At 47.0% G+C, this 18886-nt stretch overlaps 1 protein-coding gene across 5 annotated transcripts in view; it reads right to left on the reverse strand.

Annotated features, from left to right (window-relative positions):
• The window catches only part of ece1 (endothelin converting enzyme 1), a 560453-nt gene that overhangs the window by 188181 nt on the left and 353386 nt on the right, over positions 1 to 18886 (reverse strand). For all 5 annotated transcript variants that reach the window (XM_072478544.1, XM_072478542.1, XM_072478545.1 and 2 more), the window contains one exon: positions 9418 to 9630. In XM_072478544.1, the coding sequence (XP_072334645.1) occupies positions 9418 to 9630 (213 nt within the window). The remainder of the gene's footprint in view (positions 1 to 9417; positions 9631 to 18886) is intronic.

Raw genomic sequence — 18886 nt, forward strand, 5'->3', positions numbered from 1 at the left:
ACAAAGGAAGTGCTAAGTGCAAGGTCAGGAATTGGCCAGTTACCAAGCACAGGGGGCTGATAGCTTCAAGCTGTGATGAATGACACTTGCTTTTCAATAAACAATTCAATTACATCCATTTCCACCGTTTAAAAAAAATAAATTTAGTGTAACCAATTCATTTTTCCCAATTAAGGGACAATTTATTGTGGCCAATCCACCTACCCGGCACATCATTGTGTCGTGGGGGCGAAACCCACACAAACACGGGGAGAATGTGCAAACTCCACACGGACAGTGACCCAGAGCCGGGATCGAACCTGGGACCTCGGCACCGTGGGGCAGCAGTGCTACCCACTACGCCACCACGCTGCCCGTCCATTTCCACAGTTAATCACCATTCTCAAATCGAAGTTTTAAAACACAGATTAACACCGTGTGAGGAATTGAAAATGGGCTAACCACTCACTGGACTGCTCAGCAACGTAACTAGAAGCTGCAATGACTCTCCCCCGGGGTATTAATTAGTTAGCTCCACCTCCACAATAAATCCTAAAATGAGTCTGCTTGGCATCCTCTATCGAGAAGACAGTTTATTCCACATGTTTGCCCCTCATAGGGGAACAACTTAACATTTTAATTTAATCTCAATTTCTGCCTAGATATTCATCGTTGCCAGAGCTGTTTTCCTGGCACAATGTGGGAAACCAAGTGTCCAATATGGCAATGAATGGAGTGAGCCCATATGTATTCTGACGGCTGTGCACTGTCATTTTATTGGTAAAAGTCTTCCGCATAGGTGTCCAGAGCCCACACCTAACACAGGGACCACTAATTGCATATACCTTGGGCCTACCACCTGTTTGCAGCTTCCTCAGTGAAACTAAGCTTCCCTGAACACAGTGAGGCCACCCGCACTGTGCTCAGGATAGCTATCTCCAAATGCAGCTTAATCAGCAAGTCCTCAAATGCCTGGAGATTGTCAATATCTATGCTTTGAAAAGAGATACTTGGCCCTGGGGCTGGGTGAAACAGGTGTATTGCTGCCATCACTGCAGAGGGCCTAAAGACTGTCACCATTCCCCCAGTTCACTTCCACCCGATTGCCCCTCCCTTCCCAATCGACTCCCCCCCCACCTCTCTGAGTGGTGCTGACCCTCTGAACGCTGGCTTATTGCCTCATCAGCATTTTGAGCAGTGGTCAATGCGTCCAGTTTAGGATGGCACTCGAACCTTTGACATCTGGCGGTGCTCTTAGTTTGGTGCCTATTTCAGCCACATCCCTACCTCCTTGTTCCACAATCCTAGAGAGGATTCCTTTACAATCAACACTTGCCCCAACTCCTACATTCTAGAGTTGAGCTCCTTTTGTTCATAGATGTATTTCATGTCACGAAACCCAAGAGTCATCCAATTTCTCTTTATGGCCCTCCCTCTGTAAACAGTGATGAAATCTGGTAACTACTTCACGTGGTTAGATTTTAATCAGAGTCCTATTCATTTTCTTTATCTCAGCTTTGCGCAGGTGAAGGAGATGCATCCTGAGTGAGTGAGACACATCCAGAGTGGGAATTGGAACTTGTGAATTTGGTGGTGAGGTAATCAGGAAAGGTAAGTGGTAAATCTAATTTTGCTGCTTTTCAGTTAAAAGTGCATTGTGTAGCTTAGTGTCTGATTGGCTGAAGCTGCCCCCACCCTAATTGCTGAGATGCAGTTATCTGTCAGTCACCTGAAGCCTGCTTAGTGGCACAAGGGTGTACATTGTATTCTTCTGTTTGAAGCTTAAGTAGTGTGAGTGACCCTGGTTAGCAGAGTTCTGTATAAAAGACAGACAGAAAGTGCGCTCAGTAAGCTTTGTGCAGGTGAAGGAGACACATCCTGAGTGGGAATTGGAACTTGGTAATTTGGTGCAGTGAGGTAATTCGGTACAGAGTGGGAGAAGGTGCTTTTCCCCTACCGTTTTGTTCTCTTTCTTCTGGCCTGTAACTGTTAATCTGCAGGGAGAGAACCAGAGAGCATCCTGGGAAGGCAAGTGATTTTTTAATTACCTTTTCAAATTGTGTGGGGGGGAAACTAAGTGACATCACAGTAAAGCTGTGACCTGATTGGCTGGTTGGGAATCTGTTAAATTTGAAAAAAAAAATATTGCAAAAAAAAAAAAAAAAAAAAATCTAATTGATTAACTAGATAGTGGAATAACTAAACCCGAGGGCAGAGATCGGTATTTAGCATTTAATTTTACAATAAAAATCATCTAGCGTCAGGGCCATATAGTTAATTGTAACTCAATCCAACTATAATTCAGTTATTTAGTGCTTAAATGTCACTCAGCGGGGTGCAGTGCTCCAACTGTGAGATGTGGCAGATTTGTGACGCTTCCAGCATTCTGGTCGACTACATCTGCAGCAAGTGTAACCAATGGTAGCTCCTCACAGACTGCGTGGTTCAGTAGGAGCAGCAATTGGATGCACTTAGGGGCATGCAGGTGGTGGAAAGCGTCATAGATAGGAGTCATAGAGATGTGGTCACACCCAATGTGCAGGCAGAGAGATGGGTGACCACCAGAAGGGGCAGGCAGTCAGTGCAGGAATCCCCTGTGGTTGTCTCCTTCTCGAACAGGTACACCGCTTTGGATACTGTTGGGGGGGATAGCCTATCAGGGGAAAACAGCAGCAGGTGAGGCAAGTTTTTTTTACACAGAGGTAGGGGGTGCCTGGAACTCGCTGCCGGAGGTGGTAGAAGCTGGGATGATAGTGATGTTTAAGGGGTGTCTTGACAAATACATGAATAGGATGGGAATGGAAGGATACGGACCCCGGAAGTGTAGAAGATTTTAGTTTAGACGGGCAGCATGGTCGACGCAGGCTTGGAGGGCTGAAGGGCCTGTTCCTGTGCTGTACTTTTCTTTGTTCTTTGTATCTTACTCTCAGACCTTATCTTGACCTTAACACAGGATTGCTCCATTAGCAATCGGCAAGGTGGCACAGTGCTTAACACTACTGCCTCACAGCACTAGGGAACCATATTCGATTCCGGCCTTGGGTAACTGTCTGTGTGGAATTTACATGTTCTCTCCTTGTCGGCGTGGGTTTCTCCCGGATGCTCCGGTTTCCTCCCACAGTCCAAAGATGTGCAGGTTAGGTGGATTGGCCATGCTAAAATTGACCTGTAACGTCCAAAGATGTGCAAGTTACATTACGGGGACAGGGCGGGGGAGTGGGCCTAGGTAGGGTTGCTCTTTCAGAGGGTCAGTGCAGACGCGATGGGCCGACTGGCCTCCTTCTGCACTGTATGGATTCCATGATCTCTCAGGTTGCCACATTCTGCTGATCACCATTGTCAAAGACCTGTCATTTTTTTTGTCAGCCTCCATTCTGTTTTACCACGGGATTACATTTTTGCATTTTCAGGTCTGTTGAAAACAGAAGAGTGTCCATGGTCAGACTGCCTAGATTGAGAAAGCCCCACTCCAGAGACTTGGGGCTGAATCTTGAGGAGGTGTCGGGGGCCTCGCCTGCCAGCTGGAGAGCCGGAGAGACCTGCGCTGTCTGATTTTGGAAGGTTGCAAGCAGGTCAGTGGCAGGCCTTTCCCAGAAATCAATGGTGCTCTTTCCAAGGGCCAGTGCAGACTCAATGGGCCGAATGGCCTCCTTCTGCACTGTAAATTCTATGATTCTATGAAGACCTGGGGGGCCAAAGCCGAGCCTCGTGATGCCGGCAGCTCTTGTGCTCAGCAGCGCCACTGGGGAGGCTCTGGCTGTTATTGGAAGGACAGGCACTGGAATCCCAGGATCACAGTGACCCAGGTCACAGGTAAGTAATGTATGGGGCAGGCAGAGGTTTTGTGGGATGGGAGCTGGCGGCAAGGGACTCTGTGTCCCACCCCTTTTCCCAATGCCTAGTCCCTTGATCAGGCACAGAATGCCTTTGATTGAGGGGATCACCAACCCCCTGCCGCTAGCATCACCCACACTCTCCACACAAAACTCCCCAGGAGGTGACAAGCTGGCCATACAGTTTTACCTGCTATGCACATCACATGGCGAGAGACCAGCCAGAAGCTGGGTTAAACCCAGCAGGATGAGGCCCATTACGTGGTCATTGACTGCCCTAAGTACATGCTCTTCTCCTACCCAGGTTTGCCACCAGTTAGAGCTGAAAATTCTGCCCTTGAGCTGATCATCTAGGTTTCTAGCGAAGTGTACTACCCAGGTGTCACCTTTCAGGTCAGGCATTAAAACAAGACCCCTTTGTCTGCTCACGTTGATGTGAACTATCCCAGGGCACCATGAACAGGAGGGAAATTGTTGTGGATCTATTGTTGCTTCCACAACAAAATGCCCAATATCCTTCCCAAATCCCAGGATTAGGTAGTTTGTGTCAACTCCTGTCCCCCATGTCCAATATTTTCAGAACGAATAAACTAAAGTGTCCAAAGAACACGAAAGAAAAATGCTTTTACTGCCACAATGGCCTTCTCTCTGATTGCTTGAAGCAGTGTCCAGGACATTAATCTTTAATTCCTGGAGATCCTCGGCTAATTCGGAATGGTTAACCTATCACAGATGAGCCTGTCCTTTATCTCAGGAACTTTACTATTCAATCTGACCTCAGCAAGGACGCTACAACTAACCTCAGCCGTTCAACTCGACTATTTTCCACTGTTTTAAACACAGAAGGTCTATAATTTGTATCAGTAAATGATTGATAAGGGGCTTCCCACTGCTAATTATCTAGCTAACAATGCTGGAGTAGTATGAAAGGGTTTCAGTACAAAACGCTCATCAACATGACAAGCTCGGGCTAGCTCGGCTAATTATACATTGGCTCACAAACATTGAAGTTTACAATTTTCATCTCGTGTTCAAATCCTTCCATGGCCAATCTCCTCCCTCATCCGAACCCTTCACAGTGCTACACGCCTCGGAGACCTCTGCATCCCTTCAACTCTAGTCGCTTGTGAATCCCAGATTTCCATCACTGCCGGCCAGGTCTTCCACCTTCTAGGCCACATGGCCTGGAATGTACTCGCTAAACTCCTCTATTCCCCCACTCCCCCCTTTAAGACACTTCTTAAAACCTTACTCCAAGCTAATGCCACTCCAAAAGACTCTCTCTTTGGCTGGGTGCTGTATTTTCTCACTATCTGCTCCTCTGAAGCACCCTGTGCTGTTTCACTATGTTGATGGCTCTATATAACTTCAGATTCTTGCTGTGACCTTCAAATAATTGCCTGACATATAAAAATTGCCCAGAGTTAAAAGTTCTCTGAGCAATAACCTCCACAAGAGTGCTCTGCTTCATAAATGATCCAAGTTCTCACTCTGGAGAAAAACCTCCCACTGCAATTGCATAGGGTATTGGTGAGGCTGCACCTGGAGTATTTATGCAGTTTTGGCGTTCTTATCTGAGGAAGGATGTTCTTGCTATCGAGGGAGCGCAGCTAAGGTTTACCAGGCCGAATCCTGGGATGGCGGGATTGTCATTTGAGGAGAGATTAAGTCGGTTAGGATTATATTCATTGAAGTTTAGAAGAGTGAGAGAGGATCTCATAGAAACCTATAAAATTCCAACAGGATTAGACAGGGTAGATTCAGAAAGAATGTTCCCGATGGTGGGGGGAGTCCAGAACTAGGGGTTTGAGGAAAAGGGGTAAACCTTTTAGGACTGAGGTGAGGAGAAATATTTTCACCCAGAGAGTGATGAATCTGTGGAAGGCACAACCACAGAAAGTAGTTGAGGCGAAAACATTGTGTGATTTCAAGAAGTAGTTAGATATAGCTCTTGGAGCTAAAGGGATCGAGGGATTGAGGGGGGGGGGGGGGGAAAGGTGGGATTAGGGTATGGAACTGGATGATCTGCTATGATGAATGGTGGATCAGACTCAAAGGGCTGAATGGCTTCCACCTGCTTCTATTTTCTATGTATGTTTCTATGTATGAATGGCCCAGCACTGAGTGACTGAGTGAGCTGTGATCATCTCGCTCAATGCTTTCTATTTGAACAGGATGGTGTAAAGTGTTGCCATGCACAGGGAGGAGGGGGGGGAGAGGAGGAGGAGTTGGGGACCGTGTGCCAACTAGATGTCATGGGGGGATATTTTCAAATTCTCACAGCACAGTGGGTGGGTTAGGATTATACATTGGGGATTAAGGTCAAACACTTCCCCCCAAAATCCATTATACCAATGAAGCACACAGAATATCTAATGTGGCCCCTGTGTTACACACACGCACACACAAATGGCTGGGACACTTGTTGTTGTGCGCCGTGAGTGCACCTTACTTTTCAGTTTAGAATAAATCTGTTTAAACCTTCATCGTCGGGTCTCCTGGATTACACTTAGCATGTCTTACCCGATTATAAAAAAAGGTTTGTGTGAATAGAAGGCAACCCAGGCTCTGAGCATGAAACCTTTGCGCCATAGCGTGTCGGAAGACAGTTTTGATCTGGCCTACGAACAGCCGGTCTCAGCGACAATGCATGGATAAGGAATGGGAGTGGAGTCAAATTCCTGATGCCTTGGTCTCAGAAGGTCTGGAATCAAGTCTCACTCCAAAGCCTGCAGCACCAAATCAAGGCTGACACTCCTTGTGCAGTACTGAGGGAGTTCTGCACCATCAGACATGCCATCTACCACTCGAGACTTTAAGCTGGTGGGCTCCTCTCAGATGGACATCACTGATCCTTTAGAACTATTTTGGAGGGCAGGGGACTTATGTCTGCCGTCTCTATCATATATTCCCCCTCGCCCAACATCACTAAGATAAACAATTTGCTTATTAGCACTTTGTTTCGTGTAGCCTTACTGTTCACAGTTGTGCATCACAATTAGTTCCTAGTTCATAGAATCATAGCATCAACTCTACAAAAGAACCCCTTACCTACAGTTAAAAGATGTGCAGGTGAGGTGGATTGGCCATGCTAAAATTGCCCCTTAGTGTCCAAAGATGTTAACGGGGATGGGGCAGGGGATTGGGCTTAGGTAAGGGGTTCTTTTGGGGAGTCGGTGCAGGCTTGGTGGGTTAAATGGCCTCCTTCTGCACTGTAGTTGATGCACTGTAGTTGATATGAAAGAGCTAGGAACTAATTGCGATGTACCAGTGTACCGGGGTTACATTTCACGGCTGCGCTAGAGATGGATGTATCAGAACCAGTTAAGAACATAAAGAACATAAGAACTCGAAGCAGGAGTAGGCCATCTGGCCCCTCGAGCCTGCTCCACCATTCAATAAGATCATGTTGTGGACTCACTTACCTCCACTTACCTGCCCGCTCACTATAACCTTAAATTCCTTTGCTGTTCATAAATCTATCTATCTTTGCCTTAAAAACATTCAACAAGGTAGCCTCAACTGCTTCACTGGGCAGGGAGTTCCACAGATTTGCAACCCTTTGGGTGAAGAAGTTCCTCCTCAACTCAGTCCTAAATCTGTCCCCCTTATTTAAGGCTATGCCCCTAGTTCTAGTTTCACCCGCCAGTGGAAACAATCTCCCTGCTTCTATCTTATCTATTCCCTTCATAATTTTATATGTTTCTACAAGATCCCCCTCATTCTTCGAAATTCCAATGAGTATAGTCCCAGTCTACTTACTCTCTCCTCATAAGCCAATCCTCTCAACTCCGGAATCAACCAAGTGAATCTCCTGTGCACACCCTCCAGTGCCAGTACGTGCTTTCTCAAGTAAAGATACCAAAACTGTACACAGTATTCCAGGTGTGGCCTCACCAGCACCCAATACAGCTGCAACATAACCTCCCTGTTTTAAACTCTATCCCTCTAGCAATAAAGGACAAAATTACATTTGCCTTCTTAATTATCAAACCTGTCCTTCTATTGCACAAGACTACACGGCCAAATCAAAGATGGGGTTACCGGGCAGGTATCTCCGTTTCTGAGACTAAGTGTTGACGCCGACGCAGGGTTTGTGGACTTTCACGACAGTAAAACTGATGTCGAACCTGGACCGATTCAGCAACTGTGGAGGGGCTAGCATTGGCGCCAAGTGGAACACAATCGATTCCAATGCAAAACAGTGCTGGATTCGCCGGGTCCGTGATTGACACTCAGAAGGCTGACAAACTGCAGCCGCATATACACACTGCACTCCCCACACACACCATCCCATCCATCAAGATGGCACTGGTTGTGCTGGAGCGTGCCCATACGGCTGATGGGTTGGTTGGGGCCAGAAGGCACCTGGGGTGGTGGCCTGGGGTTGGGGGGGCACCCATAGGACCGATGACCCCAAGTTCACAGTGGGCTGTTAGTGGCGTGCACAGTCGCATGGCTGCCTTTCAGGCTGCGGCAATGGTGTTCCGTGCCCGTCCGCTCCGACCCCACAGCCCACCTCCTGGCCACCCCTCGTTATTGGTATTCTCCCTAGCCCTGGTAGAAGCCCCCCCATGACAGCGGCACAACTGTCAGCAAACTATGGCGATGTTGGACACTTTCTGTAGCCCCTCTCTCTCTCTCAGCAACCAACAAGCCTGTTTCATGATTTTTAAAAGCACAAGCGAACTGCGCCGTCGGGAACTCGGCCCTTCGGAGGCGGAGCATCGCGGAGGCCCCGGAGAATACCAGGTCGGGCCCGTTAATGATATTCAAACGGTGTCTACTGTATGTGCGGTCCGGACCGCATTGACTCCGCTGTCAAGGCGACAGAGGATTGCGATTTGGTGTCAAATAGGTGCCTGTCACAATTTTGGCGTTGGAGCCTATTCTCCGCCCTATCCGATTTTGGCATCGGCCAACGGAGAATCCCAGCTCCATCATTCACAGCTTTAAGTTGATTATTACCAACACCAAAAGGGATCCAAAGGGCAACGAGAACACAAAGCTGTGATTATGCTTCAAAATTACTTCATTGGGTGTAAAGTGCGTTGGGTGGTCCAAAGGTTGCAAAAGCTGCTATTTTGATGCCAGTTCCTTCTTCTAGATATTGATTTACACATAGCAGTGCGCCAATCATCCTTCCGCTATAGCTGTAGCAACTCACTCAGAACTTCTCCCATCGGTAACCACACTGGCTCTACTACAGCAAGGTTCCAGTGACTGAAATGTAAACTACCTGAACGGCTTACAAAATGTCTGGCAAAAGACACATTAATGATTTGTTACCTTGTTCTACCGAGCAAAGCATTGCCTGCAGCACTCATCTGTAGCTGAAGCACAGGCGAAAGGGTTCAATTTATTCAAGAAAACAAAGAGTTTGATCCAAACAATTTTGATTTCCTGTTGACCTTTGAACCAACACAGCTTGCCAACAAACACAGATGTTTAGAGTATAGTAAGAGGCCATTCAGCCAATCGGCGTCTGGAATACGAAATGAGAACCATCCAAAACGAATCCTCCCACCCTAATGAGATACCCACACACTGCATCACAGCTTGAGACCTTGCACACGGTGACTGATGTGCTCGTGTGCTCACTTACCGAGGAGGTGCTTCATGATGGCCTGGTTGTGATCCCACAGGTTGTTGAAGGTTCCCCACCTGGACTTTCCATCAGGCAATGGGTTTGCCTTAATCCAGCCACCACAGGCGTAATTATAGAAATTGTGGCATGGGTCAACAGATCGATCCAAGGATTTGAGGACATTGCTGGCAACGATGACACAGGACTCTGTCAGACAAACCTTCGGGGAACCTGCAATGGAAAGCGAAGCACATTGAGACCCTGTGATACTCTGGATTAAATCTACTGCCCGTGGGGGACATCAGAAACATCCACATAAACGCAACGTTTAGCAAGAACCTCAGCCAAAATTACCTTGGGGGCTATTACGATCCAAGACCAGACCCCAACAGTGGCTAGGACACTGGATAGAAACCCCAATATTTTATTTTAATTTTCCAAGACTGTGAGGAAAGGCTCCAGGAATGATTTCACAAAAAAAATAGGGATATAGTATATTGTAACAAATGTTATTACTAACACGGTATTAAAATATCTAAAATAGCTTACAATTATGCCTTAAACAATGCTAACCAATACAGTGAATACAGTAACCCTTAACTGCTATCTTTATTCTCACACAAACAACAAAAGAAAAGCACCTCAGCTCACAATTCACTGTTAAATTTAGTTAGCACTCAGGAATAACTGCTTTAGAAAGATGTTCTTTGAGATTGTTTTAAAGTAAATACCTGAATCCTTTCAGAACCATGCAGAAACTCTGGCTGTATTTCTTCAGAAGCGTCTTCAGCTTGTTTCAGCTCACCTTCTAACCACATTCTTCTAAACTGCCTGGAAATAAACTGCTAATTTATCTACAGACATATCTTTTAACTGAACTGAGATGCTTGACTAACATCTCCAACTAACACTCAGCTAAAACGGCTTTTCTGCAAAATCCCAGTAATTACATCATCTTATCGAGCTGAAATCTAATTAACTCCACAGGGATTCCCCTTAATCCAAACAACATTCCATGAGCCCAAGCTTTTTATGCTGCTTGATGAGATTATTAGCCATTTCCAAGAATAGTGGGCGTTTAGATGGTGGGCTGTAAAAAGGGTCCACCAGTTAAAGTAAATTCACTATGCAATCAATGCGTCAACTATAATGTGACTGCTGAGCACTCCCATCACAGAGTGCCTGCTAATATTCTGACTCTCGGATGATGTACTGTTTTCAAAGATGAGGCAGCCCACAATACACGGAAGCTGCAAAAGGTGGTGGAGTCCCAATGCTTCGCCCTATCATCCCCAACGAGGAAATAACTCTTCAAATTCTGGAATGAATTGTATTGTAGGTGGTAAAGCACAAGGGGGCATTGCACCAGCTGAGGCTGTGAACACATTACATCCTACAGTGATCCACACTGCCAGTTGATAAAACTAGAGCACGAATCTGTCAGCTACAAACACATAAAATCTGCATTGATCTAGTGACTTTAATGGAGAAGGATGCCCCATGATGCTTCACATAGGCACAATCTCATTTGCATTTGAACAAATCAATAGCTTCCAACTCATCTCTCATCAAGAGTTCATTCTTTCGACAGAAATGGTATGAATTTACTCCCTTTGAAACGTAGCTTGTCCACATTATCTCGTCCCTTTAGAATCTGGGAACTAGCATTTAAATTACCCCTCGACCTTCGCTTTTAGGTGGAAGATGGCCTTTCTCAGAAGGTAACTAAAGAAAATAGTCTTTTCCCATTGACTATTCAAACCCTCTGCAATAAAAAAAAAAATGCTATTAAATCTACACAGTATTCTTTGCTTCAATGTCATTGAACACTTCCAGTTGCACATGTGTCCTCGTAACTGCAGTTTATTGTGTGTGCTATGGGGTAGAGTTTCCACTTTTGGCCGCAGATTGGGAAACTGGTCACAAAAATCACATGGAGTTGCTCTGGTTTTCCAAAGTAACTTCAGAAGTAGGATTCTCCGGGAGGCGGCGCGCCCTTCACTGGCAGTGGGAATTCCCATTGAAGAGATCCTAATACTGCTAGGAAGCCAGTAGGCGGGGGTGCGCTGCCGCCAGGAACAGAGGATTCTGGCCCACGTTTCCATTCCATCTCATTTGCATAATTGCAAATGTTAACATTGTCCCTGAACCAACACGTTTAAAAGATGTTTCCTAATTTAAATTTTTTTTGTTGTTTTGAGGGTGGGAGCTTGGTGCAGTTTTATTGATACGGCTGAAAATGCGTTTATCAGCACAGAGTCTCGCTTTGTGCAGACGACCTGCTTCTGTATGTATCGGACCCAATGGGGGGATGGAAGAAATCATGAGGAGTCTTGGGGAATTTGGTCGGTTTTCGGGGTATAAGCTAAATATGGGGAAAAGTGAGATGTTTGCGGTCCAGGCGAGGGGACAGGAGAGGCGATTGGGGGAGCTGCCGTTTAGATTAGTAGGGGGAAGCTTTAGGTACCTAGGCATCCAAGTGGCAAGGGAATGGGACCGGCTGCATAAATTAAATCTGGCCCGACTAGTAGAGCAAATGAAGGACGATTTTCGGAGATGAGACGTGCTTCCGTTGTCACTAGCTGGGAGGGTGCAGACGGTGAAGGTGACAGTCTTCTTGTTTGTATTTCAGTGTCTCCCCATCTTTATTCCGCGGTCCTTTTTTAAACGGGTTAACAAAGTGATCACTGGCTTTGTTTGGGCGGGCAAGAACCCGCGAGTAAGGAAGGTAATGCTTGAGCGGAGTCGGGGAGAGGGCGGGCTGGCGCTGCCAAATTTTAGTAACTATTACTGGGCGGCGAATATAGCCATGATCAGGAAGTGGGTGATGGGGGGTGGGTTGGCATGGGTGCGTATGGAGGCAGCTGCATGCAAGGGCGCCAGTTTGGAGGCGTTGGTAGCTGCGCCTCTGCCGTTCCCGCCGGCACGGTATTCCACCAGCCCCATGGTGGTGGCGGCCCTGAGAGTCTGGGGGCAATGGAGGAGACATGTGGGAGCATCGGTCTGGTCCCCAATCTGTAATAATCACCGGTTTACCCCGGGAAATATGGATGGGGGGTTCCGGAGATGGCAGAGGGCAGGGATTGAGAGGATGGGGGATATGTTTACAGAGGGGAACTATCGGAGTATGAGGGCGCTGGAGGAGAAGTTTGGATTGGCGACGGGAAACAAATTCAGGTACCTGCAGGTGTGGGACTTCCTACGGAGACCGGTTTCAACCTCCCCGCTCATACCACCTGGAGGGATTCAGGGCAGGGTAGTTTCCAGAGGGTGGGTAGGAGAAGGGAGCGTCTCTGACATTTACAAGGAACTTTTGGGGTCAGAGGAGACGCAGACTGAGGAGCTGAAGCGCAAGTGGCAGGAGGAGCTGTGAGGAGAGATAGAGGATGGTCTTTGGGCGGATGCGTGGAGTAGAGTCAACGTGTCCACAACATGTGCCAGGCTCAGCCTGATACAATTTAAGGTCGTTCACCGGGCTCACATGACAGTGGCCCAGGTGAGCAGATTCTTTTGGGTGGAAGACAGGTGTGCAAAGTGTGCGGGAGGGCCAGCGACCCATGTCCACGTGTTCTGGACATGTCCGAAGCTTAGGGGATTTTGGCAGGGGTTTGCAGATGTCATGTCCACGGTGTTAAAAACAAGGGCGGCACCGAATCCAGAGGTGGCGATTTTCGGGGTGTTGGAAGATCCGGGAATCCAGGAGGAGAAAGAGGCAGACGTTCTGGCCTTTGCTTCCCTGGTAGCCCGGAGACGGATACTATTGGCTTGGAGGGACTCAAAGCCCCCGAATTCGGAGACCTGGCTATCGGACATGGCTAGCTTTCTCTGTCTGGAGAAAATTAAGTTCGCCATGAGAGGGTGAATGTTAGGGTTCACCCGGAGGTAGCAACCGTTCGTCGACTTCTTTGCGGAAAATTAATCGTCAGTAGAAAGGGGGGGGGGGGGGGGGGAAAGAGGTTAGTTTAGCTTAAGAGTAGGGGATTAATAAAGGGGGGATCTGCAAGGGAGGGAGACGGCTTTTGCACTATGTTTATAGATTCATGTACATTGTTTATTTTGTTGTTGTAAAACCAAAAATACCTCAATAAAATGTTTACAAAAAAAGAAAAAGAAAATGAGTTTATCCCTCCAGAAATATCTCTCATGCTGTGCCAAGCCCATCACCTTCATAACCAGATTTTCAATATCTGAAAATGACTAAAAAAAATGTTAAAGGACCAATAGCTTATTTCATTTGGTGTACGCAAATTTGATTCTGAATAAATTAATTTTCACATTTAAAAGCTTTGAAACGTTGCTTGTGCTATGCTCTTTATGCCTTACCTATGAATTAGGGGCAGGAGTAAGCCATTCGGCCCTTCGAGCCTGCTCCGCCATTCAATAAGGTTCTGGCTGATCGAATTGCTTTAAAAAGGCAGCTTCATTTGAAGGGCCTCATCAATTAGCTGCAATTAGCAGAAATTGGCAGTGGTGATTGATTTGATGCAGTGATGCGGCCTGTTTTGTAGATGGGACCGGTTCCTAGGCCAATTTCTTTAAACCAGAACAAAAACATTGCAGATATACAATTTGTGCCGGATGTAATTTACATTTATAATTCCTCAATCTTGGGCAACCCTGCGGCAGAAACAAAAACAAATGCAAACTCACAGAAACTCTATCCCACTGGATCGAATGTCTTTTGTTCAATGGGATGTTACAAACTACACACAATACTGGCATTAGAGGCAGTTCAGAGAAGGGTACGGAGGGATTTTCTTATGAGGGGAGGTTGAGCCTGTATTCATTGACGTTTAGAAGAATGAGAGGCGACCTTATTGAGATATATAGGATTCACAGGGGACTTGACAGGGTAGATGCAAAGAGTTTGTTTCCCCGTTTGGAGGGTCTAGGACCAGAGAGCATGATCTCAGAATAAGGGGTCACCCATTTAAGACAGAGGTGTAGAGGAATTTCTCTCAGAGGGTAGTGAATCTGTGGAGTTACTTACCGCAGAGAGCTGTCGAGGTTGGATCATTAAGTATGTTCAAGGCTGAGAGATTTTTAATCAATAAGGAATCAAGGGATATGGGGAAAAGTTGGGAAAGTGGAGTTGAGGAGTGTCACATCAGATCAGCCATGATCTCTTTGAACGATGGAGCTGACTCGATGGGCCAAATGGGCCCTTCTACCGCTATGTCTTATGGTATGGTCTACAACATTGAGGCCCAACCAAGGTTTTGTACAAATTCCTCACAATCTCTTTGACCTTGTGCTCTATATTTCTATTCTGCTGTTAGTTGAATGCGAATCCCGGAGTCTCGCAGTTTTCTCACTTTGATCCGCATGGGATGGTTTTGTGCCCGTGCGCCCCAACCTGAACTGCACGGACCCCACAGACAGGGTCCTTGGTTTGAAAGTTGCTTCAATCAGGTGGCATTTAGAATTTGTCGGAGCATGGCATGTTCACACCTGTCTTGCGGGCATGGTGTGGGGGTACGTTTGGGTGGGCACAGAACACTTCTGCAGACCTTTCACTGATTCTTACCACCAGGTCACACAGGGTAATTCCCATGGGAAAATGGTGCCTGGAAAAATAATTTTCAATGATTGCGACACCGTTAATGATATTTTCCTGCCCTACTTGGTCAAGTCAAAAAGCTAAATGATTTTATTTCAGTTTATCAAAATAAATTTAGAGTGCCCTATTATTTTTTTCCAATTAAGGGGCAATTTTGCATTGCCAAGCCATCTACCCTGCACATCTTTGGGATGTGGGGGTGAACCCCACGCAGACACGGGGAGAATGAGCAAACTCCACACAGACAGTGATCCGGGGCCGGGATTAAACCCGGATCCTCAATGCCGTAGGCAGCAGTGCCAACCATCGCGCCACCATGCTGCCCTAAAAAATAATTTTATTTTTAAAAGCAGGAAATTTCACTCAGCAACTTTAATTAAATTGTGATAGTAAGACAAGGGGACACGGGTTTTAACTTCCTACGGGTAAATTTAGAACAGATATTGCAGCTTTTTCTCACACTGTGATAAAAACATGGGATGGACAGCTAAATGGGATAACACAGGGGAAAGCCCTGGAAACATTTCAGCGTCATTTTAAATTCTGCTGGGTCGTTTGGGTTAGTCTGGATGGATGAAGCAAGATGGCCTGAATGGTCCCACTCATCTTGCAATCTTAGTCAGGGCAGCAGGAGGTACATTATCTTCATTTTTTCTGGGCAAGTTGTCAGGGTTTTTGGGGTGATAGAAGGGTCAGGCAATGTGTGGAAATTAGTAATTGTCCCTACTCAATTGTGATCTGGTGACTTCTCTTGAAGACAATGGGCAAGGGCAGAGTCAGACACGGCTGTGATGGCTACATGATGCCCAGATTGGCATGTGAAGACTGGCACCTTGTATACGGGTGTTGCAGGGACTTGGACGGCCCATGGAAACTTGCCCCACAGGAGGGGAGAATGAGAAGAGATAAGGGAGCTCGAAGGAATAGGGTTTTATCTTTAGTGTTCCGCAATTATTTTCCTTCAATGTATTCGGTTCACATAAAGCTGCCACTCAGTGACAAGTCTCCTATTAAAGTGTCACTGAATCACCGCCAAAAATTATGCTTATTAATATCCAGCAGGGATTGCGATCAGCAGGCGGTCTAGAACAGTCAGTTATTAGTCTTAATACAGCAAAATTGTATCACTTTAGGAAGCTCAGCTCAACTGAATGAGAACATTCTCTACAGAAAGTGCTCACACTACACCAGGGACCGGTTTAGCTCACCTAATTAGACAGCTCCACATGATGCGGAGCGAGGCCAGCAGCATGGGTTCAATTCCTGCACCAGCTGAAGTTATTTGTGAAGGCTCCACGTTCACAACCTCGCTGGAGGTGTGCTGACCCTCAGGTTAAATCACCACCAGTCAGCTCTCCCCTTCAAAGGGGAAAACAGCCTATGGTCATATGGCAACATTACTGTTATCTTACACCAGGACAACTGATACAACCTAACTGACCTGATTGAAAGTATAGCTGAAAATAGAAAACTTGATATGGAAAGGCACGTTCTCTCTGTATTTGATAGCCGGTGGGGTTGATATGGGAAGGCAGGTACTCTCAGTATTTAATAGTCGGGTGGGATTGATATGGGAAGGCACGTTCTCTCTGTATTTGATAGCCGGTGGGGTTGATATGGGGAGGCAGGCTCTCTCAGTATTTAATGGTCGGGAAGGGGTTGATTTGGGAAGGCAGGCTCTTTCAGTATTTGATAGCCGGAGGGGTTGATATGGGAAGGCAGTTCTCTCAGTATTTAATGGTCGGGTGGGGTTGATATAGGAACGCAGGTCTCTTAGTATTTAATGGTCGGGGTGGGGTTGATATGAGAAGGCAGGTTCTCTCAGTATTTAATGGTCGGGGTGGGGTTGATATGGGTAGGCAGGTTCTCTCAGTATTTGATAGCCGGTGGGGTTTATATGGGAAGGCAGGCTCTCTCAGTATTTAATGGTCGGGTGGGGTTGATATGGAAAGGCACGTTCTCTCTGTATTTGATAGCCGGTGGGGTTGATATGGGAAGGCAGGTTCTCTCAGTATTTGATGGTCGGAGGGGTTGATTTGGGAAGGCAGGCTCTCTCAGTATTTAATGGTCGGGGTGGGGTTGATTTGGGAAGGCAGGCTCTCTCAGTATTTAATGGTCGGGGTGGGGTTGATATGGGAAGGCAGGTACTCTCAGTATTTGATGGTCGGGGTGGGGTTGATATGGGAATGCAGGCTCTCTCAGTATTTGATAGTCGGTGTGGTTGATTTGGGAAGGCAGGTTCTCTCAGTACTTGATGGTCGGGGTGGGGTTGATATGGGAAGGCATGTCCTCTCAGTATTTAATGGTCGGGGTGGGGTTGATTTGGGAAGGCAGGTTCTCTCAGTACTTGATGGTCGGGGTGGGGTTGATATGGGAATGCAGGCTCTCTCAGTATTTGATAGTCGGAGGGGTTGATTTGGGAAGGCAGGTTCTCTCAGTACTTGAATGTCGGGGTGGGGTTGATATGGGAAGGCAGGTTCTCTCAGTACCTGATGGTCGGGGTGGGGATGATTTGGGAAGGCAGGTTCTATCAGTATTTAATGGTCGGGGTGGGGTCAATATGGGAAGGCAGGCTCTCTCAGTATTTAATGGTCGGGGTGGGGTTGATTTGGGAAGGCAGGCTCTCTCAGTACTTGATGGTCGGGGTGGGGTTGATATGGGAATGCAGGCTCTCTCAGTATTTAATGGTCGGGGTGGGGTTGATTTGGGAAGGCAAGTTCTCTCAGTACTTGATGGTCGGGGTGGGGTTGATATGGGAATGCAGGCTCTCTCAGTATTTGATAGTCGGAGGGGTTGATTTGGGAAGGCACGTTTTCTCAGTATTTAATGGTCGGGGTGGTGTTGATATGGGTAGGCAGGCTCTCTCAGTATTTAATGGTCGGGAAGGGGTTGATTTGGGAAGGCAGGCTCTCTCAGTATTTATTAGCCGGAGGGGTTGATATGGGAAGGCAGGTTCTCTCAGTATTTAATGGTCGGGTGGGGTTGATATAGGAACGCAGGTCTCTTAATATTTAATGGTCGGGGTGGGGTTGATATGAGAAGGCAGGTTCTCTCAGTATTTAATGGTCGGGGTGGGGTTGATATGGGTAGGCAGGTTCTCTCAGTATTTGATAGCCGGTGGGGTTGATATGGGAAGGCAGGCTCTCTCAGTATTTAATGGTCGGGTGGGGTTGATATGGAAAGGCACGTTCTCTCTGTATTTGATAGCCGGTGGGGTTGATATGGGAAGGCAGGTTCTCTCAGTATTTGATGGTCGGAGGGGTTGATTTGGGAAGGCAGGCTCTCTCAGTATTTAATGGTCGGGGTGGGGTTGATTTGGGAAGGCAGGCTCTCTCAGTATTTAATGGTCGGGGTGGGGTTGATATGGGAAGGCAGGCTCTCTCAGTATTTAATGGTCGGGGTGGGGTTGATTTGGGAAGGCAGGTACTCTCAGTATTTGATGGTCGGGGTGGGGTTGATATGGGAATGCAGGCTCTCTCAGTATTTGATAGTCGGTGTGGTTGATTTGGGAAGGCAGGTTCTCTCAGTACTTGAATGTCGGGGTGGGGTTGATATGGGAAGGCAGGTTCTCTCAGTACCTGATGGTCGGGGTGGGGATGATTTGGGAAGGCAGGTTCTATCAGTATTTAATGGTCGGGGTGGGGTCAATATGGGAAGGCAGGTTCTCTCAGTATTTAATGGTCGGAGTGGGGTTGATTTGGGAAGGCAGGCCCTCTCAGTATTTGATGGTTGGAGGGGTTGATATGGGAAGGCGGGTTCTCTCAGTACTTGATGGTCGGAGGGGTTGATATGGGAAGGCAGGTTCTCTCAGTATTTGATGATCGGAGGGGTTGATATGGGAATGCAGGTTCTCTCAGTATTTAATGGTCGGGGTGGGGTTGATTTGGGAAGGCAGGCTCTCTCAGTATTTAATGGTCGGGGTGGGGT

The sequence above is a fragment of the Scyliorhinus torazame genome, chromosome 16 (genome assembly GCF_047496885.1).
Source record: "Scyliorhinus torazame isolate Kashiwa2021f chromosome 16, sScyTor2.1, whole genome shotgun sequence".
NCBI lineage: Eukaryota > Metazoa > Chordata > Chondrichthyes > Carcharhiniformes > Scyliorhinidae > Scyliorhinus > Scyliorhinus torazame.